This window comes from Protopterus annectens, chromosome 12.part0, assembly GCF_019279795.1.
Source record: "Protopterus annectens isolate FY-2018-M chromosome 12.part0, PAN1.0, whole genome shotgun sequence".
In the NCBI taxonomy this organism is placed as follows: domain Eukaryota; kingdom Metazoa; phylum Chordata; order Ceratodontiformes; family Protopteridae; genus Protopterus; species Protopterus annectens.
The window spans coordinates 1,257,330,061-1,257,354,802 of record NC_056746.1 but is presented as its reverse complement, the minus strand read 5'-3'; the positions used below and the strand labels follow the sequence as shown (position 1 = coordinate 1,257,354,802).

At 45.2% G+C, this 24,742-nt stretch overlaps 1 protein-coding gene across 4 annotated transcripts in view; it reads right to left on the bottom strand.

The window, feature by feature from the left end:
• The window catches only part of ITCH (itchy E3 ubiquitin protein ligase), a 2,580,358-nt gene that overhangs the window by 1,203,673 nt on the left and 1,351,943 nt on the right, over positions 1-24,742 (bottom strand). For all 4 annotated transcript variants that reach the window (XM_044090275.1, XM_044090277.1, XM_044090278.1 and 1 more), the window contains exon 15: positions 24,235-24,306. In XM_044090275.1, coding sequence (XP_043946210.1) covers positions 24,235-24,306 — 72 coding nt within the window. The remainder of the gene's footprint in view (positions 1-24,234; positions 24,307-24,742) is intronic.

The following is a 24,742-nucleotide window of genomic DNA, read 5'->3' as shown; positions in this document are numbered from 1 at the left end:
ATATATATATATATCTATATATCTATCTATATATCTATCTATATATATATATATATCTATATATCTATCTATATATCTATATATATATATATATATATATATATATATATATCTATATATATATATCTATATATCTATCTATATATATCTATCTATATATATATATCTATATATCTATCTATATATATATATATATATATATATATATATATATATATATATATATATATATATATATATATATATCTATATAAATATATACACACATGCATACATACACACACACACACACACACACAAGGTTATACCTCAAACAAAAAAAAGAAAATGCACCAAAAAGCTTTTAAGCATTGAAAAGGAGAGAAGAGGTAAGTCAGGGGGCTGGAGGAAGGGTAACCAGGACTGCAACAGTGAATACACTCGAACATCTACATTTATGGTAAGTGTACACAACTATACTAGGTTCTTAGTGTTTCACTGTTGCAGTCATTACATTTGGGTAGATTCCCAAAGCTAAGGATGGGAGGAGGAATTTAGATAGCATTAGGACCAGCTATAAGGCCCTGCAAAACTGCAGTAGCAAAGTCAGCTCTGGACTTGCAGAAAATTGGCAAATGGTAATGCTTGGTGAAAGTATGTACAGAACTCCAGGTAGCAGCTTCTAGGATGTCCCTGGTAGGTACACCTCTGAGAAAGGCTGTAAAGGTAGATGCAGCCCTGCTTGAGTGGGATCCCCTGTGGGATAGGTTCTCCATAGTGCTTGTAGTGGAAGTGAATGCAATGGCCTAACCATTTGGAGATAGTTCGCTTTGAAATAGCTTTCCCCTCTGTCCTGCAGTAAATGCCACCCAGCAGTTGTACAGATTTCCTTTGAGGTTTAGACATGTCCAAGTAGAATCTAAGTTGCCTGTGCATATCTAAGGAGTGTAGTATCAGTTTCCCTTTGTTCTGTGGATTAGGAAAGAAGGTGGGCAAATGAATGGACTGATTAAAGGCCACACTGGATACCACCTTTGGCATGAAAGACGGATTGGTCCTGAGGGACACCCTGTCCGCATGAAATATGATGAAAGGCTCCACTGCCATAAGGGCCTGTAATTCAGATACCCTTCTTGCTGAAGTGATGGCTAAAAGGGAAGCTGCTTTCTAAGAAAGGAATTTTAAATCTGCAGTAGCAGTTAGCTCGAAAGGAGGAAGGGTGAGTTTCTCCAATACAAAGTTAAGGTCCCAAGCTGGAGTTGGAGCTCTCCTGGGTGGTCTTAAATTTTTGGCCCCTCGGAGAAACTGCTTGAGCAGTGAGAAGAGGGAAGGTTCTGTGTTATAATGAGCTGAAATAGGGCTGAGGCATGAATTTTTAGTGAGGAAAAAGACAGGCCCTTGTGAAGCATCTCAGTTAAGTATTGTAAAATCTGAGGTAAATTGGGCACTGCTGTGCTCATCCCTCGAGTATGGTTCCAGGCACAGAATCTTTTCCATTTTTCAGCATAAGATTTTCTAGTACTAAGCCTCCTTGCCTTTAAAATGACATCCATCACTGGTTTACTGAGGGGATGGTAAAGGAGAGCTTAGGTAATTAGCCAGGCTGCTAGGTTCAGTGTTTGAAGCAGAGGGTGCAGAATCTGGTTCTCCTGCTGAGACAGCAGGGTAGGAGTCTGAGGCAGGTGCCATGGGGCCAACATTGACACACTGCACAGGAGATGGTACCAGTGTTGGCATGGCCAGGCTGGTGCAATCAAAATCATCCTTGGTTTGTCTTGTTTGATCTTTAGTAGTACTTTGGAATGCAGAGGCAGAGGAGGAAAGGCATAAACTGATAGGTTTTTCCAGCTGAAGGACAGAGCATCCCACTTTCCAAACTTGTCTGTGGGGAGTCCTTGCACAGAATTTTTCCAATTGATAGTTCTGGGGGGAGGCAAACACGTCTATATCTCTGCTCCCCCAATTGCTTGTCAACATGTTGAAAATCCTTGGTTCCTGTTTCCACTCGTGTGGGTCCATGAGGGTTCTGCTTAGACCATCTGTCAGTGTATTTAGTATTCCTGGCAGGAATTGAGCTTGTAGATGTACTTCGTAGCTCAAGGCTGTGTTCCACAATGCCATGGCTAGTCTGCGGAGGGGGTAAGAATGTGCACCACATAACAGTGGTGTTGTCCGTCTTTACCATTGAATGGTAAATGTGGTCCTTGAAGGCTGTCAGAGCATTCTGTACAGCTAACATTTATTCATGATTGATGTGAAGGCGCATTTAAATTGGGTTCCATTTGCCCTGAATGCACTCCCCCCCCCCCCCCCCATGCACAGTCTGATGTGTCTGTTAGGGTTTGAGCGGCAGGGGGTAGTGTGAATGGTAGTCCCTTGGTTTGGTGGCAGGCCTCTGCCCACGAAAGGAACTCTAGATGTAGACAAGGAATGACAGGAATCATTGCTTCTAGATCCTGAGAATGTTGACACCATAGGGTTTTTAGATACCATTGTAGTTTCCTCGTATGCAGTCTTGCATATGGAATTAGAAGAATGCAGGAGGCTATGAACCCCAAGGCTTGTAGTATTTGCCTTGCAGATAGCAGGGTTTTTGTGACCACTTGTTTGAAGTAGGTTGTCAAGTGAATTTGTTTCTCTGGCATGAGGAAAGCCATCTGGGAAGTTGTATTCAAGCTTGCTCCCAAGAATATTTGTTGACAGGGTGCCAGGTATGATTTCTTTTCATTTATGGTGTGCCCCAGACAAGTTAGCACCCTCTGAACAAAAGCCAGATGATTCAAAAGTATGTCCTGTTTTTTTTGCCTGAATTAGCCAATCGTCCAGGCATTGGTATATTTAAATATTTCTTTCCTGCAAAATGCAATGACTAGAGCTAGGCACTTTGTGAATACCCTGGGCACAGTGGATAAGTTAAGGGCAGTGCAGAGAACTGCTAGTCCATGTAGCCTGCTTTGAAGCGTAGGTATCTTCTGCAAGATTCCCTGACTGGGACGTGCAGGTATGCTTACTTTAAATTTAGTGTTGCCAACCAGGCATCTTTGCTTAGCATAAGAAGCAACTGGTGAAGAGTCAGCATCTTGAATTTTGGTGTTAAGAGTAGGCAGGTCCAGGATAGGAAGCCATGAATTGTCTTTTCTGGGTACCATGAAAAATCTCAAGTAGAAACCTTGTCCCTTTTTCTCTTCTGGTACCAACTGAATAGCCCCTATGCTTAAGAGAGAGAGTACTTGCATTTGGGTCTCTTCCCACTGCTTTGGAAGTAGATCCGGCCAACCTTATGGAGCTGGTGATGTGTCGAAGTGAAATCTGTATCCTTGGGACACTATATTAAAAACCCATTTGTCCTGGGTAATGAGTCCCCAGTTCTTTGCATGAAGTGCAATCTTTCCCCCCAAAGGGGGAATCAGTTGAGAAGTGCTTGGAAGTTTTAAAAAGAAGTCATTGAGACAGTTTACCATAGGGAGAAGATTTATTACTCCCAAATTTGGAAGTGAAGGACCCCACTGCTTAGTCCTGTGCATCCCCTGGGACTGAAGCCTGGGTGCTCTGCTTTCCTGCAACAGTTTCTTCCTTCTGTTGTACAGTTTGTTTATAGCAGGGGAACACCAGATTGGCTTCCTTTTTTTGGAGAAGAGCATCTTGGTTCTATTTGGGATGACACGATTCATGCACGAGTGGATGTGCTCGTACAGTGCCTTAGTGTAGGATTCTACAGTCGAAATTTCAGATCCCGTCTGCATGGGTGTCATGAAGTTTGTCACTTCTGACTTCAGTAGCATGACGTTGGCTTTGGAGAAGTTTTTTAAGGAGGTTAGGTTTCCTTACTGGGGGGTGGGGGTGGGATGTGGATGCCAAGCGTGATTTGCTTATGGCCAGACCTGACCAATGAGGGGGCGACCACTGGTGTGGAGCATTTATCTCCCACATTGGTAATGACCAGGTCTAGGATATTGGAGCCCCTGGTGGGACAATGGATTAGTTGATCCAGGGCATTGGAATTTATGAATTCCAAGAACCGTTGGGAAAAGGAGATGGTACCAGAGTAGTTTTCCCAGTTAATGGCAGGGTAGTTGAAATCACCCAGTATTAGGGCGGTTGGTTGTATCTTAATATTTTCCAGTATGTTTAGAAAGGTGTAGTGAGAATCTTGGGGCATGGTGGGGGATCTGTAGCAATCTACAATTTGGACTGCAGTCTTACCTAGTGTTAGCTGCACCTGGAGAATTTCAGATGCTTTGTGTTGGGCAACTAGCCTGGAGATGTGAATATCCTTGGTGAATATGGACACTCCTCCACCTTTAGTATTTCAGTCTTGGTTTTGTGGCCGAAAAGTGCGGTAAGAGTTGTAGCCTGGTATTGCAGGGATGCTCTCTGGATCCTTGAACCAGGTCTCAGTTACTGCACAGATATCGATGTTCTCCATTTTAGGAGTGCCTCGAGAGATTGCATTTTGAGGTTTATACTACTAGCATTGAGTAGCATTACCTTCAGATTTTGCATGCTTGTATCTGTTACAGTAGTGGCTTTATCCTTTGAACCTTTCCTAAAAAAAGCACTATAGGGGTTGCAAGAGCTTTAACCAGTAACCTGAATCCCAGGGGTGACAGGTGCAGACCATCTCTGGCAAAGCATCGTGGTTTGTCATAGGTAGATAAGGGTAAATCCTGATCAGAGGAAATAGAAATTTCAGAATCCTGGTCAGAAGTATCATAAGCAAACTCAGTCCTAGGTCTCTTAGAGGGGGTAGACTGGCTTCCCCTGATTAAAGTAATAAGGTCTTCAGTCATTCTTATCATTTGTTCTTTAGGCATAGAGGCCTGACCATGCGGTCTGGCCGTCAGTTTTCTAGGCATGGTTAGAGTTTTAGGCCTTGAAGAAGAGGACGGTGCCAGTTTAAAATGCAAGTCAGTAGGCCTGAATACACCCTCAGAAGCCGGTGCCTGTGCAGCATTTCCAGACCCATCCAAGGTGTAGACATCCGCAGGTTCCACAGTTGAAGTATCTCGTGCCATATCGGACTCCAAATGTGTCTCAGTAGAGGCCTGCAAATCTGAAGTAGCGGGTATCAGGGGCCATGAAAGCGCCTCACTGAGTGAAAATGATCTGGGCGGCCTGTCTCTGTTTTTATCTTTGCATTTCTTCGGAATGTCGGTAGTCGGATGGCTTACCGAAGACATATCAGGATAATTGAACAGAGCACCAAAAAATTTAGAAGCGCAAATATGCCAACGACGGATAGTTTGTGGTTAAATAAGGCACAAAACAGACAGCGAGGTAATTCGTGGTCAGGGCCTAGGCAAGGAATACAGTACGAATAAAAATCTTTAAGTATTTGCTTTCCACAAGAAATGCAATTATTTACTTTTACTGACATCGGTTTAGAGCAAGAAAAAAAGTTTCCCCAACGGGGTACTTAGCTTTTATGAGAAATAAATAATGAGAGGTAAAACCACGATGTAGCCCTGTTTCAGTGTAGTAACCAAAATTGTTCAATAAACAAGCACGATGTAAAACCAAGACGAGTTTATTCAAAAGGAGATAAGTGCTTTCGCGTAGTACTAGTCTGAAGAAGCGTAGCCCAGTACTACTGAAACAGGACTACATCGTGGTTTTACCTCTCATTATTTATTTCTCACGGTTTTTTTCCTTTGGTGAGAGGTACATCTAGCAGAGAGTTGTTTTCCTTTGCAACAGTACTTAGCTTTTAGTTGAAGACTTCGGTTCTGAAACTTGAAAACGAAAATTTCAGGAGTCTGCTGACCGGCACTTGCGAACTGCTTCTGCTTCTGGCACCGCATGGCAAGAAAGATTGATGTAATGATGTTGGCTGCATTTTTTTTACCCGACGACCTGACGTCACGGAAGAAGAGACAGCAACTGACGCAGGACCCAAGACTTTGTTAATCAGGCCGACTGAGGGCTACCTACAAGCAGATAACCCAAATGTAATGACTGCAACAGTGACACACGAAGATCACCCCCCCCCCCAGGGCCCTGAAGCACAGAGAGCTATGGTTCCCCTTGTTCACCCGAAACAGACGTCTGCACTACCTCTGAGGACGCGCCAAGGTTGGATTCCTTAGCGGCAAGGAACCAAACCCTACCTCCAAACGCAACACCGGAACTTCACTGACCTCAAGGGATACGTCAGACGTAAGAGGTGCAGCCGAAAAGGATTTAGACCTAGGCTTGCTAACCTTTTCTTCAAAATCAGCTTAGCCGAAGGACCCCTGGAACCCACCATAAAGTCCTTAGCCAGTTGTTTAAGACATTGATTCGCTAAGTAGAGATTTAAAGCCGAAAGTCAACTATGCAAAGTTTTAGGAACAAAGGCCTGACAAATAGAATAGGAATGGTGGTTGTGATTGAGGCCTAGGCAGAAAAGACAAAGGATGTAGTTATCTTTATGTGGAATCTGCCTTCCACACCTACACTTGCCCTTCCTGAATGACATGAGCTAATTACAAAAGACAGTAGCAATGAAATAAATCCCCAATGGGGCATTTATCTGAAAGTTGGCAGCAACCAACAGAATCAAGCAGCACACCAACATACGAGTCAAGTGTTACGAATGGCGGCAGAAAAGTTCTGAGGATTGTATGTGCACATCATTTTATGGCTGACGTCAGCACCTACATGCAATGTCCCTTGTACTTGCAGTAGCTTAAACGTGTTGTATACTGGCCAGACATCGGGTCATTGGGCAGAATAATTCCCACATGTAAAGAATACTGCAACACTGAAGAGTACATGAGTTTTACTGAATACGCTGACCTCTGCAAAAAGAATATTTGAGCTGTAAGCTCATTGGTGAGTAAACTCTATCTCATTTTACAGAGAAACAGGGTTTCTTTGAGAACTAAATGTTTGTTTATGCCTAAAGTGGTAGAAGAGGTTAATTTAAGCTAAACTATCCTTCCATTTTCTTTTCTGAACATAAAAAAGAGGGAGAAGGGATATTCCATATCTTAGATGTCCAAGGACAAGCTTGGGTGCTATCCTGATAGAAATTAAATCTTTCAGATCTTAAGATTAACTGTTCACTTCTTGTGAATTTAAAAACTGGCAGCCAGTGTCAAAACAGACAATTTCCAAATATTTGCCTAATTCTATTACTTTTTGTTACAGTCCCAACAACAAAACTATTCCAAGTAAGGCGAAAGCCCACTCTACCAGGGCCTTGGCTGAAGTGCAGAGGGGAAGAGATGGCATTGAAAACCTTAAGTGAGTTAGGGATAGTCGGAGTTGAAGATGTAAGCAACTTCAGCGCTGACAACGCTGCTCCAGTTCCAGGTGGTTTCAATAATTCTGAGCCCAAAGGTCAAGTCAGTACAGTTTCCTGTAAGGCACAAGTAAACTGGCCTGCACTCGGTACCTTTCCAGGAAATGGTACCGGAATAACATCAAGCTGCATCTGTGTCCTCAAACTTCACCATTCTGTCAATGTTGAGCATTTCTAGACAAATGAGTGGATGACGCTATCAACAATTGTATCTTCTTTTCTGCAGAACAAGCGTTTGTAGGCTGGAACTCACTAGACCCTGTGAGTAACTGGTGCAGGGAGGAGACTGGTCATGAGTCAGTGTCTATTCCGACCTTCTGGGAACCTTGGGATCATGGCCAACTGAAGTTGTTGGTTCTAGAAGCAGTTTCTTAGATGTCTCAGAAGGAAATTTATTCATTTCTTTTTCCTTCTTGTTCTGTTTATCTTTCTCCATCTCTGGAGTCTTGGTCTTAGGCTTGGCAAATTTATAGAGAGAAGATGGTGATGGGGTAAGCCACTGTCTGTGCCAGAAGTAGCCCCTTTAAAACTAGCTTGTCCCTTCTAGTCTGGAGGGACCTGGCGCTAAAAGATACAAAAGACTGTCAAATCAATGTCTAGGTGCATGGAACCAACACGGTAAAACAGAGTGGGCCTTGCATAGGAAGTTTATGCCCATACACCAAGCACCTTTTGAACCTTGTTGATTCTGACCTCCTAAAGATAAAAAAAGTTAGAGAAAGTTTAAACTATCGCTATTAGAGAGGATTAAATATACTAAAAGTGCAATAACAACGAAACAGCAAGGAAAGTCACTAAAATTAGAAGCTGGTGCTAGAAAAACTTGTGTTTGGAGAGGAGTTGTAGACACCAAAGGCTTTAAATGGTTAACTATACTAAGACAGTAAAGTAACAAATACTGAAATTCACTAAGTTTAGAAGCTGGTCAGAGAAAAACTCTCACGGTAGGACAGGAGTTGCAGTAAGAAGGAAACAATACAATTACAACCAATTGCCAAAGAGAGCTCTATATGCATGTTCTTACTGTTCAAGCAGCAAATGACATTGGAGTATCTGAGGTATTACATAAGGAATTCTGGATAAGGAAGGAGTCAGAGCTCTGGATCTGATAAATCTCTACAGTTCGAATCCCATTGGACTTGACACCATGTTTGAACAGATGAAAATAAACACTGGATACAGATATTCTCCTAACATGGCAACAATTCTATGGTGGAGGCATTCTTTTTCCAAAGGCTCTTAGGTGGAATCACTCCTTTCCCACATGCACAGAAACACTACACACTTACTTACAGTTAGTTGATCCAGAGGCTAAACATCTTCTGCATGGTACTGTGGCTGCTTTTCCTTAAAGACCTCACTGCTCCATTTTAACTTTGACAACAACTCCAGGAAGTCTCTCACTGGCTCTCCATTCAAGCCAGTGCTGTATCCAGCCCTGCTACCACCTCTTAACATTCTCAGAAAGGGGTTGAATTCACAGGAGGGCATGCTTAAAGTTGCCTATTCTGAAGCTGCCTTGAAGTGACAAGTATGGACAGTATCATACCAATATTTAATGGAGTGCTTCTTCACCTTAGAAGCTGTCTGGGTTAATCCACATATCTTGTTCCTTAAGGCTTGGTCAGGAGTTTCATAAGCCTGATGCTAACTTTCTGTTAATCAATTTTGTTTGTCAATGTATTACTCGTGTCTGGGGTAGAGGATATACAACATTTTCTTTTCAAGTGTTCAACACTCAGCTTTCGTTCATTATTATAGTGGGTGTTGAGAAATATGGCCTGCTTAAGGTTCCCAACAGTGTTAAGAGATGCAACAAATATTTACAAGAATCCTACATCTTGTAACACCTAAACATTTTCTTAAGGGCTTGAGGCTTTGAATGTAGTTCTAGGGATGCTGTCTTGGAAGGTATCCTCAAATGATCGGAATACTGGTGAACAGCTTTTGGCCTAGGCTCTCTGTTACCCCACAGGTATAGGTTACCTTTTAATGAGATTCTTAAAACCTCATTAATCCCCCCTCCATCCTCATGAAATCTCACCCATTAGAGTGAAGGTTTCACAAGGGCGGCCACAGTGGTGCAGTGGTTAAGCATTGCCGCCTCACAGCAAGAGGCTCTCTGGTTTGATTCTCAGCTGGGGTGCCTTCTGTGCGGAGTCTGCATGTCCTCCCTGTGGGCGCGTGGGTTTCCTCCGGGTGCTCCGGTTTCCTCCCACATCCCAAAGACATGCTGTAGGTGGATTGGACACTCTAAATTGGACCTAGGTGCGAGTGTGTGCATGTGTGCCCCTTCTGTGGAAGGTTGGGCACCGGGCTGACAACTCGACACCGTAAAACTCCACTGCCAATCATGAGCGGACAGGTGATCCGCTGTGGCGACCCCTACCCGGGAAAAAGCCGAAAGAAGAGGAGTCAAGGTTTCACAAGCATAGACATCCTTTGGAAGGCAAGTCTTACACAACAGTTTCATTACTGTCCATGTCATACTGTACAAGTGAGAAGATCTGAGCACATTAAACCAGGTTTACATAATTTAAATCAAAGTCCGAGAAACTTGTGTGAAGTTACACCATCTCTCTTTTGGCTGGGAGACCCATTCCACAAGTGGGGGACAAGTAACCAGAGGACTATTTCTGTATTATGTCACCACTGACTCCTTAATCTTTATAATCAAAAGGGGCAAAGCCTAAGGATGGGGTATCAGCAAGTCAGGCATCCAGTCTTCAGACATCCATTACTACACTGGGTTTGGAGGGCAAGCATCTGCCTGAAACCATGCAATAAAGATGGGCCCCTTGCAGTAACTTAAATGACTGATTAGTTTATCTAAGAAAACAGACCCTGTGGCGCAACCAAAATATGTGCCAGGCAGACACCAATCAGATGCACAGAGGAGCCATAGCAGCCAGCTAGGATGTTTCTAACACTTCAAAAGAAGCCGGAGTGGAAATGAGGGGCAGGATTCCATTGTCTATGGTAGGCAGTAGCAGAGCTCTACATGGCAGTGATTCTGGGGGTGGACAGTGTAGTACCTTACACAGTCCACTGCCCTTCTTTCATGGCAGAACCCTCTGCATACAGGTTCTTTAATCAATTTTTATGGCTTCTACATTGTTCATGCCTGAACACGCACGCACGCGCACACACACTTGAATGCCATAAACTTTGGGAAAATCTTGGGCAATAAACAATCTCATCAGAAAGCAGCAATTCAACAGTAATAAGAAGTCAAATTGTGACAAAAGGGAGTGTGTCTCCCCAAACTGGGTACTTAACTTTCTTTTAGTGTAGCATGAATGAGACAGATAGGCAGATATTCAGACATCTGACTGCTTGGTACAACTAAAGCGAAAGTACAGTTATGTAAAACCTTACCATAAAAGTAGATGTCCCTTCCTTCACTGGGATTCCCTGCTTTGGGTAGCCCGACATCTGGCCAGTATACAAAAGCCTACTCTTGCTTTAAGGTATGCCACACTTCACATCTATATTCCTCTCGTAGCATAGCACATAAGGGTGATGTCCGGACGTACCATCCTCAGAACTGATAGCCCCAGTAGCAACACCAGTCCAAGGAAAACCAAGAGGTAACCAGCACATCCAGGAAGGAAATGGACTGGGGGAAGAGGGAGGGAGTGAGTGGATACTGCAACAGTGAAGGAAAGGACATTTACTGTTATGGTAAGATTTTACACAACTGTACTATGTCTTTCCATTCACTGGTTGCAATATTTCTTACATCTGGCAGAGTGCTAAAGCTCAAGAAGAAACTTTGGAGGAGGAAGGACCAGCAGAGCCCTCTAAGAAGCCATAAAGGATGGCCCTAGCAAAACCAGACATCAATTCCAACTTTTAGTGTTTGGTAAACGTATGCACAGAAGTCCAGGTAGCTGCTTTAAGAATAGACTTGGTATCCAACCACTTGAAGTAAGCACCAGAAGAAGCCACAACTCTAGTAGAATAAGAAGTTATGTCTTACCATAACGTTCCATGTTAGTTGTCTTCTTCTCGCCTTCTTTCTTGCTGGATGGGTTCGGAGCCGATCCTCGGCTCCGACTCGGCCTATACTATAGCTCGAGAGCTATTTTTACCGGCTCGAGGCAGCCCTATATCCCACAATACCATGCGCTAACTCCCCAGATCTCGTTTGGAAGCTAAGACATAGTATAAACAACAATCTTATAATATAAATATTATAACCCTCTTTATTAGAAGATTACCTGATAGCAACACTAAGGATACCAGGAAAAGACGCAACATATAGTATCCCCAAAAAGAAAGGACTCAATCTCGAGTCTGTCCAGGCTAGGGGGCAGGAGGGAGGGACGCAAGAAAGAAGGCGAGAAGACAACTAACATGGAACGTTATGGTAAGACATAACTTCTTAATGTTAAGTTGTCATTCTCGCCTTCATTCTTGCTGGATGGGACAGCGTCCCTAGCATCTTAGTCCTGGGTGGCTCAATGAAACAGACTCCTGAGTACAGTGGAACCAAAATCAGCTCTATTTCTGGAGGCCAAGTCAAGCTTGTAATGAGCAATAAAAGTATGTTTGGAAGCCCATGTAGCCGCTGCACAAATGGCATCTAGTGGTAACCTTGCTTGAAACGCCGTTGAAGTTGATAGAGCCCTGGTTGAATGAGCCTTAGGCCTAGAGGGAAGTTGCCTGTGCCTCAACTCATAGACCAAGGTAATAATAGATGTCAGCCATCTGGAAAGGGTAATTTTCGAAACCAGAAGCCCTTTCTTACCTGCCGCATAAGAGATAAAGAGCTGATCTGATTTTCTGAATTGTTTTGTCCTGTCTAGGTAATACCGTAATTGGCGAACATCTAATGAATGTAATTTTTGTTCAGCTCTGTTGGTATAGTCTGGGAAAAAGACAGGTAAGTCAATAGAATGATTTAAATTTGCTTCCGATAGCACTTTTGGAAGGAAGGGTTTGTTCTGAGAGTTACCCTGTCTTTATGGAAAACCGAATAAGGAGGACGGACAGACAAGGCTTGGAGTTCCGAGACCCTTCTGGCAGATGTTATAGCTACTAAAAACAGCGTTTTCCAAGAAAGTAGTTTGAGGGAACAAGAAGCTGCAGGTTCAAAAGGGGGCAGAATTAGTGAGGATAGAACTAAATTCAAGTCACATTGTGGAGGTGGATCTTTTACTGGAGGTCTGAGCAAAAAGATGCCCTTGAGAAAAGCTTTACAGAGTTTGTGGGACATAATATTTGCTTCTGAGAGTCCAACATGAAAATTAGCAATGGCCGCTAATTGTACTCTGATAGTGGCCGATGATCCAGAATGAAAAAGCTCCGCCAGAAAGTCCAGAACCTCATGAATGGGTGCATGAAAAGGATCTAAGGACCTATTTTGCGCCCAGAATGAAAAACGCTTCCATTTACTAGCATAAGTCTTCCTAGTATTGGACTTATGGGAGGCCAGAATGATATCACTGACAGGAGGAGAGATGAGGGGAAGCCTGGCTATGGCTGGAAGTGGAGCAACCAAGCTGTGAGGTTGATGGAATGTAGAGACTGATGCAGCTTGCCCGTGAGGTGGGTCAACAGATCCGGAAGGGGTTCCGGATGCCAAGGCTGTTCCTGTAGGTATTTGTGCAGGAACGGGAACCAAACTTGTCGAGGCCAAAACGGGGCAATGAGGATCATTTTGGATCTCAATGCGATTGCTTTCTGAATTAATTGCGGGATCAACGGAAAAGGAGGAAAAGCATAGAGAAGACCCCGGGACCAAACGTGAACAAGAGCGTCTCTGAGGCGTTGGCCTGGCAGAGGAAAAAGTGTGAAGAAGTTGAGGCACTTGCTGTTTTGGGGAGTTGCGAAAAGGTCGCAGCAAGGCTGACCCCACTTCCGAAAGATTCCGTCTGCTACCGCTTGATTTAGAGACCACTCGTGAGGCATGAGGATAGTTCTGCTCAATCTGTCTGCTATGACGTTGGATTTCCCGGGGATGTGCGTTGCTATCAGAAACCGTTGAGATGAAATCACCCATTGCCAAAGTCTGAGTGTTTCTCGACAGAGGGGATAGGACTTTGTTCCGCCCTGCTCGTTTATGTACCACACCACAGACATATTTGTCCGTCTGAATTGCTATAGTCCCCGTGGGAAGAGAACTCTGAAGGGCTTGCAACATCAAAAGCACCGCCCTCATCTCCAGGACATTTATGTGCAGGTGGCATTCTGACTGTTGCCAAGTGCCCTGGATCGTCCTGCCCTGATAATGCCCCCCCACCCGATCAGGGAGGCATCCGTTGTGACAGTGGCAACTGGAAGGGGGAGAACAAAGGGTCTGCCCTGAAAAAGCTGAGGGGAAACCATCCACCAGGAGAGATGTTTCTTGCAAGATGGGGTTATCCAAATGTTGTGGGTCATTGGTAGCTGTTGAAAAGACCACTGAGAAAAGAGCATCCACTGAAGGAGCCTCATGTGGAAGCGGGCGAATGGAAGTAGAAGAATCGCCGCCGCCATGAGGCCCAACCCTTTCAATACTCGGTTGACCTGGACTTTGTTGGGCTGAAGCAGGGTCTGAACATTCCGCCTTATGTCTGCCACTCTCTGGGGTGGTAGTGTTGCAGACATTTCTGTGGTGTTTAATACGGCGTCTATAAAGTTTATACATTGACAAGGCAACAAGGAGGACTTTGCAAAATTTATAGAAATACCCAGACTGTTGCAAAGCTGAATAGTGTAATCCCTGGCCATTATGAGATCCTGTTTGGTGGTAGCGGAAATGAGCCAGTCGTCTAAGTATGGAAACACCTGGAATCCTTTCTGTCTCAGGTGAGCCGTGACCACTGCCAAACATTTGGTGAACACCCGGGGGGCTGTGGTGAGACTAAAGGGCAGGGCTCTGAATTGAAAATGACCGACTCCCAGCCGGAAGCGGAGAAACCTCCTGGAGCGTCTGTGTATCTTTATGTGGTAGTACGCATCCTGGAGGTCTAACGAGCACATCCAGTTGTCTCTGCCCAAAAAGGGTAGAATGGACTGCAGTGTTACCATCCGAAATTTTGTCTTTAGCACGGATTTGTTTAACCTGCTGAGATCCAAAATAGGTCTCCATTCTCCTGTCTTTTTTGGTACCAAAAAGAACCTGGAGTAAATTCCGGACCCTAGCTGATCTGCTGGGACTGCCTGGATGACTCTTTTTGCTAATAGCTTTTCTATTTCTAGTTGAGCCTGACCCCTTTGTGCGGGTGGTACATCTGGTAGGGGTTTTGGAGATTGTACCGGGGGGATGGTAAAGGGGATTTTGTAATCCTCGGATATGATCTTCTGTACCCATGTGTCTTGGGAGAGGGATTGCCAGGCTTCCGGGTACAGAGATAATCTTCCCCCGACTGCCTCCGAAGGCGGACAGTCGGGCAGCTTCTCAGGGATGCTGAAAGGGTTGATCAGGAAAAGATTCCCTAGAACCCTGGTTCTGAGGACCCCCCCCTCTGCCTCTGGGGCGGCGTCTGTTATTTCCCCCTCTGCCTCTAGGGGGAAAATCACCACGTGCGGCAGGTGCGACTCCCTGGGGTTTGCGGAACCACATCTTTCCCCCCTTCAGTCCCTTAGGATAAGGTCTAGAAGGCGTGGAAAAATTGACTCCCACAGCAGAGAGAGTTTTACCATCTTGCTCGCATCTGGTGAGGGTATTCTTCACTTGAGGTCCGAACAATTCCGAACCATCAAAGGGGGTGTTAGTGAAGGACGCCTTGAAGGGATCGGCAAAGTTACAGAGCCGCATCCAAGCGTGACGTCTTAACGCAACGCCTGTACCAGCGACCCTACTCGCTCCATCGGCTGCATAAGAAATTAGCCGCATGCAGGAGTTAACAATGGAGTTCAGGGTAGCCAGCTGAGAGTTTATTTTGTCCTTAAACCCCGCAGCAGAAGGATCCCGTACCGTTTCACCCAGCTCTTTGAGCAAGTCTCTTTGAAGGCGGGTGAAATGACATAAATAGTTCAGCGATCGCATAGAAAAGGTCGCTGAAGCAAAGGTCCGCTTGCCGTACCTGTCGTCCATGGTCCTGGACTCTTTGTTAGGAGGATGAACAGATACAGAAGGATCAGCCAATTCCTTCTTAGTGGCTGCTGCTACCACCATAGCATCAACTGAAACACCTTTGGTGAGAAAGGATTTATCATCTGGTGCAGAAATAAATTTAGAAGGCCTCCTAGGGGTAGGTTCCATTGAATCAGGAGCTGCCCACGCCTTTCTAGCCACTACCTCCATTAGTGGGTCGAAAGGGGGAGACACCCAGGAGGTGGAAGGGCGAGATCCAAAAGCATCAAGGTAAACCGACTCGTCCTCGGAAGGTTTGAGAGTGGACCAATTTCCCCTCTGTCTTAGGATTTCCAGGATGTCTGAAAAGGAGACATCCTCAGAGGGGGATCTGGGGGAACCTTCCGACTCATCCAAGTCGGTGTCCGACGTGACAGACTCGGGGGAGTCTATGTGCTTCCTCTTGCACTTTCTTTTCCTAGGGGGTTCCCCTGAAACTTCAGGGGAGCCCTCGGAAGAGGAGGAGACACCCAAAGTGGGTACCCCAGGCTTTGGATCTCTGCTGACAGGTGCAAGAGAATGGCCAGAGACCGTAACAGGCACTATGGAGGGAGGAGCCGCAGAACTTAACCTTGGAGTGGACACTAGGTCCAGCACACTCCTCATCACCTCGAAGGCTCCCCTATCAGACACCAAAGGTAGCACCGGCTCCGAAGAGACCGGAACCAACCCCGGAGCCGACAGAGAAGGCTCCGAGAATGATGTCGGGGCCGAACTATCCAGAGCTGAAGCTCCGAGAGGGAGAGTGGGGTCGGACAAGGGTCCGATGCCACTCGTCCCCTCGGAGCCGACAATGGAGTCTCGGCGCCCGGACCTCTCCACGGACGGAACCAATAAAGAGGTCGGAGCCGACGACACCGGAGCCGAAGGAGGAAGTATCGGCTCCGACGTAGGCAAGGTCACGGTTCCGAGAAACTCTGGCTCCGAGCTCGAGTGATGAGTCGGAGGAGGAGGAATAGATAATTGTATCGAAGGAGCCACAGTCTGTTGAGATGGGCTCTGGAGCATTTGGGCCAGTGCCTGAGATTTTATGAGTCTACTGACCACCCTCTCGATGTCATGGTCAGAAAGCCTAGATGACCTCGATGAATGAGTCCTATGACTCCGCTCCGATAAGAGAGGGGATCTCAGAGCCGATCTAACGGACTCTAGGGAGGGGGACCTAGAGCGCTTGCCCACTGGGGTCGGCTCCGATGATGGTTTCGGAGCGGAAACCACTTTGCTCGCCTCAGAGCCAGCCGGAACAGAGGTCGGAGCCATCTCGATAACGCCAGCCCTCAACTCAGAAGCTGGAGCCGAGGGTTTGGCGGTTTTTGATGACTTCCCCGAACCAGACTTGGACGGGGAGTCATCAGGCTTTAACAAGCCCCTTAGAATAAGCTTGTTACGCCTCTCCTGCAGGACTCAAACTAAATCCGTGACAAACGGAACAAGAGTCCTGCAGGTGTAAAGGCCCCAAGCAATAGACACAAGAAGTGTGACCGTCTGTCAGGGACATTTTCTGACAGCACGAGTCACACTTCTTGAATCCCGAGACCTTAGAGTCTTTGGACATAGTCTTGACCACAGTAAAAAAAAACACAGTCAGTCCACACACACACACACACACACACACACACACACACTCAATTTAAAATTAAATATAAAAATAGTTAAGGGAACTGACTAAACCCACACACACAGATAGGAAGGGGTGGGGAAACTGAGGTAAAGCCCGTAGGCCCAAGATAAAAAATGAACTAAAGAAGGGAAGAAGGGCTACAAAAGAAGGGGATTCAAGAATAAGGTAATCAGTAGGGACCTAGACAAAGATAGCTACTGGGAAAAAAAATACCTGAAAACTAGTTCAATTAAGTAAAACTCCTTACTGACCTGAGCCGGTAAAAAAAGACAACCTCGTAGCGAAGCGGCAAACGAGATCTGGGGAGCTAGCGCATGGTATTGTGGGATATAGGGCTGCCTCGAGCCGGTAAAAATAGCTCTTGAGCTATAGTATAGGCAGAGTCGGAGCCGAGGATCGGCTCCGAACCCATCCAGCAAGAATGAATGCGAGAATGACAACTTAACATTGAGCCTTTACAGAAGAAGGAAGGCTCTTACCATGAAAAGTATAACACAACAAAGCCTTTGAAATCCAAGAAGAAATAGTTTGCTTGGATACAGCTAAACCTAGGATGAAAAGATACAAAGAACTGTTCAGATTTTCTAACAGACAGTCTTATGCAAATAAAATTTGAGTTGTCTACACAATCTAAAGTATGCACCACCCTCTCACTGGCAGTTTGTGGAGAGAAGGAAAAAGTTGGCAAAATAAACACTGTTCGCGGCAGTCCATACGGGGAATATGTCTCCTGCATGGGCATTTACCCTTCCTGGATGACATGAAACCCCAGAAGTAACCAAAAGTCAAGAAAAAATGAAATTCCAACAGGGCACTTATCTGCAATTGCTTGGAAACCAGTAAACAGGATGAAGGCATTCAAACACACAATCGAGAGTTTAGGCAAGGCTCAAAAGACAAACCCACCTCCATAGAAAACACAAAGAACAAGAAACTAAGGGTAATGCTGCTTAACGCCAGAAGTCTAAACCTCAAAATGCATGCACTTGAAGCTCTCCTCAGTATGGAGAACATAGATATCTGCGCAGTGACAGAAACCTGGTTCAAGGCTCCAGAGAGTACCCCAGCACTACCAGGTTACACCTCATATCATGCTTTTTGGCCCCAAAACTCGGACCGAACCACAAAGGGAGGGGGGAGTATCCACATTCATCAAGGATACCCACACCTCCAGGTTAGTGGCGTTGCACGAAGCATCAGAAACCATCCATGTGCAACTAACAGTGGGCAAAACTACCTTTCAGTTTATAGCATGCTACAGACCTCCGTCTCAAAATCAGGAATCCCACTCGGCCTTCCTGAAAACATTGGAGAACATGAAGATCTCTCCAAACACCATTATATTGGGTGACTTCAATTACCCAAACATAGACTGGGAGCATTACTCAAGCTCCAACACCCTATCCTAAAGGTTCCTGGAATTTATAAACTCAAATGCCATGGAACAACTAGTCAACGCCCACAAGAGGGGAAAACATACTTGACCTGATCATCACCAACATGGGGACCCTATGCTCCACACCAAAAGTATACCCCTCATTGGTAAGATCAGACCATAAATTAATTTCACTGGATATCCAAATCCCGACCCCACCCCCAGCCCAGAAAACCACAGTGAAAAACTTCTCAAAAGCGAACTTCACACTTCTCAAAACCGAGGTGGAATCCTTCTAGGCCCCCAGACCAGTGGAAACTACGGCCCAAACCACAGAATCCTATATAAACGCATTCTATGGGCACCTCCAAGAATGCATGGATCATGCTATCCCAAACAAAACCAAGACCCAATCGTCCAAAGGCAGGCGTCCAGTCTGGTGGACCCCAGCCATAAAAAAGTTGTACAACAGAAGGAGGAAGCCACTGCATGATAGAGCAAAATCCCTAAAAGGGAAGACATCTCTGATCAGTACTAGCAAAAAAAACATCCAAGGCCAGCTTCGAGAGAAAAATTGCACATGACACTAAAGACAATCACAAGGCCTTCTTTAGCTAGGTTAGGAACCTGGGATGCAACTCCCAGATATGCTCAGAGTTGATTCTAAATGACAAAAAATACACTGAACCCACAGACATTGCCAACATCCTGGCAGACAGGTTCAGTGCAAACTCCCCCCCCCTTTCCCCCCAAAAAGAGCAAATATTATCCCAGCAGGGTGCAGCCTCCCTGACATCTAAGATGCTCAGGTGAAAGCCGCCCTCTCCAAAGCAAAAAACACTGCTTCAATGGGACCAGATGGTGTCCCGGGTTGCGTCCTACATGAACTCCAGGAAGAACTAAACCCTCACATAAAACTGCTGTACAATCTCAGCCTCACTACAGGATATGTACCCAAAGAATGGCGTACAGCAACAGTGGTCCCACTCCACAAAGGTGGTGCCTCAACGGACCCTGGTAACTATCGCCCCATAAGCCTGACTAGCCTTATCTGCAAGGCCATGGAGAGGATCATCATGAAACTCAAACAATGACATTGGGGACCTACAGACACTAGATCCTACCCAATTCAGGTTTGTCAAGGGCAGATCCTGCCTCTTGAACCTGGTCGACTTTTTCGAAACGGTCACCAAGGCCATAGATGAAGGGAAGGTAGTCCACACAGCCTATCTGGACCTTGCAAAGGCATTTGACACAATACCCCACTCGGGCATCATAGATAAGCTATCCAGCTTGAATATAAACCCCTATGTCACAAGATGGGTTGCTAACTGGCTCAAAGACAGAACCCACAGAGTCAGAGTTGCCGGAGCAATGTCAGACTCGAAACTGGTTACAAGTGGTGTCCCACAAGGCTCTGTCCTGGGACCTCTCTTGTTCAGCATATATTTCTCTGAGGTACAGGCCAACACGGAAGGACTATGGCTGAACAAGTTCGCAGATGACTGCAAACTGGGTGCCATAATTGACTCTCCAGCTGACACGAACATCCTCCAAAAAGGTCTCACAGAGACAGATAACTGGTGCCAGAGCCATGGCCTAAATCTAAACGCCAAGTGTATAGTCATACCCTTTGGCAAAAACAAAGTGCCCACAAATTACCACACAGGTGGTAACCCATTAAGTACGGAAGTAGTAATTAGAGACCTGGGGACCCAAGTTGATAGCAATCTCTCCTTTGACAACCACATTGCCAAAGTGGTTAGAAAGACCTTCTAGATAGCCCACCTTATTACGAAAGGATTCACATCCAGATCAAGTGACGTAATAGTACCCCTTTACTCATCCCTCATCAGGCCCATCATAGAATACAATGCCCCTTTTGGGATGTACCTTACCCGACACCTGCAGCAACTAGAAAGACCCCAAAAGTACCTCACAAAGAGGATCAAGGGACTCAAACAGATCTCATATGCTGCCCGGTTAAAAAAACTCCAGCTCTACTCAGTTGCATACCGCCTACTTTGAGGCGATCTATGCCTGACATACAAAGCTATGTCAAACCCAGAATTAATGGACATGCTCCATCTCAGAAAATCTAAATCCCTTAGAACCACGTGCTCGAGGGACTTGAACCTCAGCACAGAAATAAATAGAACATGCTGGAGGGACAGATTCATAACCCAGAAGCTCCCGTCGCTCTGGAAGAGAATCCCAGTCCATGTTAGGCAGAGCACCTCACTGGCTCTCTTCAAGAGAAATCTTGATGAGTGGATGGTTTACCCCGGGGATTACATCTGTGTCATTGCTAGATAGAGGCACAGTAAACTAACCTTAAAAAGGGCACAGCAAACTCAAGTTAAAGGGTGGCGAAAGCCAAACACACTCAGGCTAGGCTTATAAATGCCCCAGGGCAGATAGCCTAGTATGAACCTATGAACCTATGAGAGATGCATTTGGACTGGCGGCAAAAGTTCTGAGGATGGTTATGTCCGGATGTCACCTTTATGCCCCACACTATGTAAGGAGCATACATGTGATGTATGAAGTACCTTAAAGCAACAGTTGTTTTTTGTATAGTGGCCGGATGTCGGGTACCAGAGACAGGGAATCCCAGACATAAGGAATATTAAAACCAGTGAATGGAAGGATATCTCATTTACATACACGCTAGAATGTGTGAGCAGGAGCTCACCCCTGCTCAAGGGATGTTCAAAAGTTATGTAATCTGTGACCAATTCCCATAGATAATAAATACTACTAGAGCAGTGATCCGTATGGTGATTATAGGTTCATAGGTAGGTACTAGGCTATTGGCCCTAGGGCCTATATAAGCCTAGCCAAAAAGGTACCCTGACTTTCGCCACCCAAGAAAATTATTTTCCTGTGCCCCTGTCAAGCAGAGCCACAGAAGTGATCCCCGGGGTGAATTTCCTATTTCCCATCCAATCAAGATTTTTCTTGAAGAGTGCTAATGAGAAGGTTTGTTTGATACAGATAGGTAGTTTGTTCCAGAGTATGGGAAGTCTCTGGGACAGGAATCTATCCCTCTAGCATGTTCTGTTTATTGTGGTGACAAAGTTTAGGTCCTTAGAGCATTTTTCCTGGATGAGAAACCTTTTGTGATGAGGTGTGCCATGTAGAAGGATTTCCAGGCTACTGTGGCAATGTGATTATCAAAGGAGACACTGCTGTCCACCTGTGTCCCAAGGTCTCATCATACTTTCGGTGTTAAGTAGACTACCACCTATGTGGTAGTTAATGGGTTCAGAGTTTTTACCAAAGGGGATGACAATGCACTTTTTGGCATTCAGTTTGAGGCCATGGCTTTTACACCAGACATCTGTCTCAGTGAGGCCCTTTTGTAGGATGTCCACATCATTAGGATTTTCGATTATGGCTCCTAGTTTGCAGCCAACTGCGAACTTTGCTAGCCAAAGATCTTCTGTGTTAGCCTGTACTTCAGAGTAGATACCAAACAGGAGAGGACCCAGGACTGAACCCTGTGGTACTCCACTTGTCACTGGTCTGAAGTCAGATTTGGAGTCTGCTACTTTTACAGTGTGGGTTCTGTCAGTGAGCCAGTTGGCAACCCATCTTGTGACATAGGGATTTATACCTAGTTTGGCGAGTTTATCTATAATTCCAGAGTGGGGGATGGTGTCAAAAGCTTTGGCGAGATCTAAATAGGCTGTGTGAACCATCTTCCCCTCATCTACGGCTTTGGTGACTGCTTCAAAGATGTCTATCAGGTTTAGGAGACATGATCTGCCTTTTACAAACCCGAACTGGGTGGGGTCCAGAGTCTGGAGATTACCAATGTCTTTGTTAATAAGTTTCATGATGATACGTTGCATGGCCTTGCAGACCAGGCTAATGGGGCGGTAGTTCCCGGGGTCCATGGTGGCTCCCCCTTTGCAGAGTGGGATAACCGTCGCTGTGCGCCATTCAGTGGGCACAAAGCCTAAGGTGAGGCTATGACTGAACATCGTATTTAGTTGGGTGCCAGTTTGTTCTGTAGTTCATGTAGAACGCAGTCTGAGATGTTGTCAGGTCCCATGGATGCTGCTGTTCTTGGCTTTGGAAAGTGTGCTTTTTTTACCTGTGCAGCCATGATTACAGGAACTTTGCATTCTTCCAGTATAGACATGGGCCCTTCAGGGGGTGAGAGGGGGGTAAAGTTGGCACTGAACCTATCTGCCATGAAGTTGTCAATATCAGTTGGTTCTGTATATTTAGTGCCATTGTGCTGCAACTCAGAGCAGATCTGAGTGTTGCCACTGAGATTCTTGACATAGCTATAGATTGCTTTGTGGTTGTCTTTAGAATCAGTGTCAATTTTGTTTTTGTAACTAGCTTTGAGGATTTTATGAGGGATCTCAGCTTCTTACTGAGGCTGACCAGGGAGTTCCTCCAATCATGGGATTTTACTCTTTTTTGCAACACTTTCTTCTGTTGTAGAGATTGTTTATGGCAGGGCACCACCAGATTGGTTTCCTTTTTTTGGAGGAGAGCATCTTGGTTCTGTTAGGGATAGCATGATCCATGCACTCGTGTAAGTGGTTATACAGTGCATTTGGTAGGATTCAGTCGTACCTCTATTGTCCGTCTGCATGGGTGTCGTGAAGTTTGCCATTTCTGTCTTGAGAAGTTGGCTTTGGAGACATTTTTACGGTGGTTTACCTAATGGAGGGTGGAGGTGGGATGTGGATGTCTAGGGTGATTAGCTTGTGGTCGGATCTGACTGACGAATTGACCTCTTGTGTGGAACATCAGTCGCTCATGTTGGTAATGATCAGGTCTAGGATACTGCTGCCCCTGGTGGGGGTGTGGATAAGTTGATCCAAGGCATTGGAATTTATGAATTCCAGAAAACGTTGAGCAAAAGAGTTGGTACACGAGTAGTTTTCCCAGTTAATGGTGGGGTAGTTAAAATTACCCATTAGGGTGTTGGGTTGTACCCTAATATTTTCCAGTGTATCAAGAAAGGAGTGGGAATCCTGAGGCATGGTGGGGGATCTGTAGCAAGCTACAATTTGGATTGCGGTCTTGCCCAGAGTTAGTTGCACTAGAATAATCTCGGATGCATTATGCTGAGGAGCTAGCCTGGAGGTGTGGATATCCTTAATGAATACGGACAAGCCTCTGCCTTTAGTGTTTCAGTCCAGGTTAGGTGGCTGAAAGGTGTGGTATGAATTATAGCCTGGTAATACAGGGGTGCTCTCTGGAGCCTTGAATCAGGTCTCTGTCACTGCACAGATGTCGATGTTCTCCATTTTAAGGAGTGCCTCGAGTGAGTGCATTTTGAGGTTTAGACTTCTAGCATTGAGTAGCATTACCCTCAGATTTTGCTCGGTTGCACCTTTTACGATGGTGAATTTGTCATTTGAACCTTGCCTAAAAAAAGGCACTATAGGGTGGCAAAAGCCTTAGCCAGTATCTGGAATCCCAAGGGTGACAGGTGTAGGCCATCTCTGGCAAAGCATCGTGGTCTGTCGATCATGTCACCCCAGGCAGACAGATACTGGATGCCCTTATGACACCAGAAGCTTAACCAAAGCTACATTTCTAGTAATTTGTGATTCAGTCAAAATCACCACACATATGTGTGTGAGAGTGTGTGTGTGTGTGTGTGTGTGTGTGTGTGTGTGTGTGTGTGTGTGTGTGTGTGTGTGTGTGTGAGAGAGAGAGAGAGAAGGAAAAACAGACCCCATGGACAGACCAGTGACTGATCGACCAGAATGACACACACATACAATCTAAGAAAGCTTTCTTTGGAAAATGTGCTTCTCACATTCATGATCACGTTAACCCACTGTTGTCATTTATGTTTTAATACAGAAAAAGAGTAATCCATTTCACAGTGGTTTATCACTTTCATGACACACAGAAAATCTGAAGTTCATTACCTGTTGAAAAGAGTCCTCAAACAAGGTTTTCCTGGTCACAGTGATCTTTATGTGCTGAGGCAAAGCCAGTTGCTGTAAGAATAATACATCATGATTACAGAAAAATATTCAACACGCAAAATTTACAGCAAAAGTTCATAATCCAGTATACACTCTTAGATGGGAAAATGCTAAGTGCAACAGCAGATAATTTCGTAGCATCTTCACCATTCTTTGTGTGTGAATTACATACAGAGGCACAGAATCTGCATGAATACATTAGCTTCTGTAAGCTATCAGGCAGAGAAAACAATGAGGCCATGCCACCTAGCTCCTCAATCAAATATCATGGCACTACAAACCAACACCTAGGAACAGCATACTTGTTCAGTTTTACTTGTCAGAGAGGAAAACTGGGTAATGCTCAATTCAGTAAAGTGCAGCTGTGTGCATACTCAAGTAATGGGCTCAATACTACTTGAGATTCATAAAATGAACGGAAATTAGCCTGAGGAAAAGGTAAGTCCCC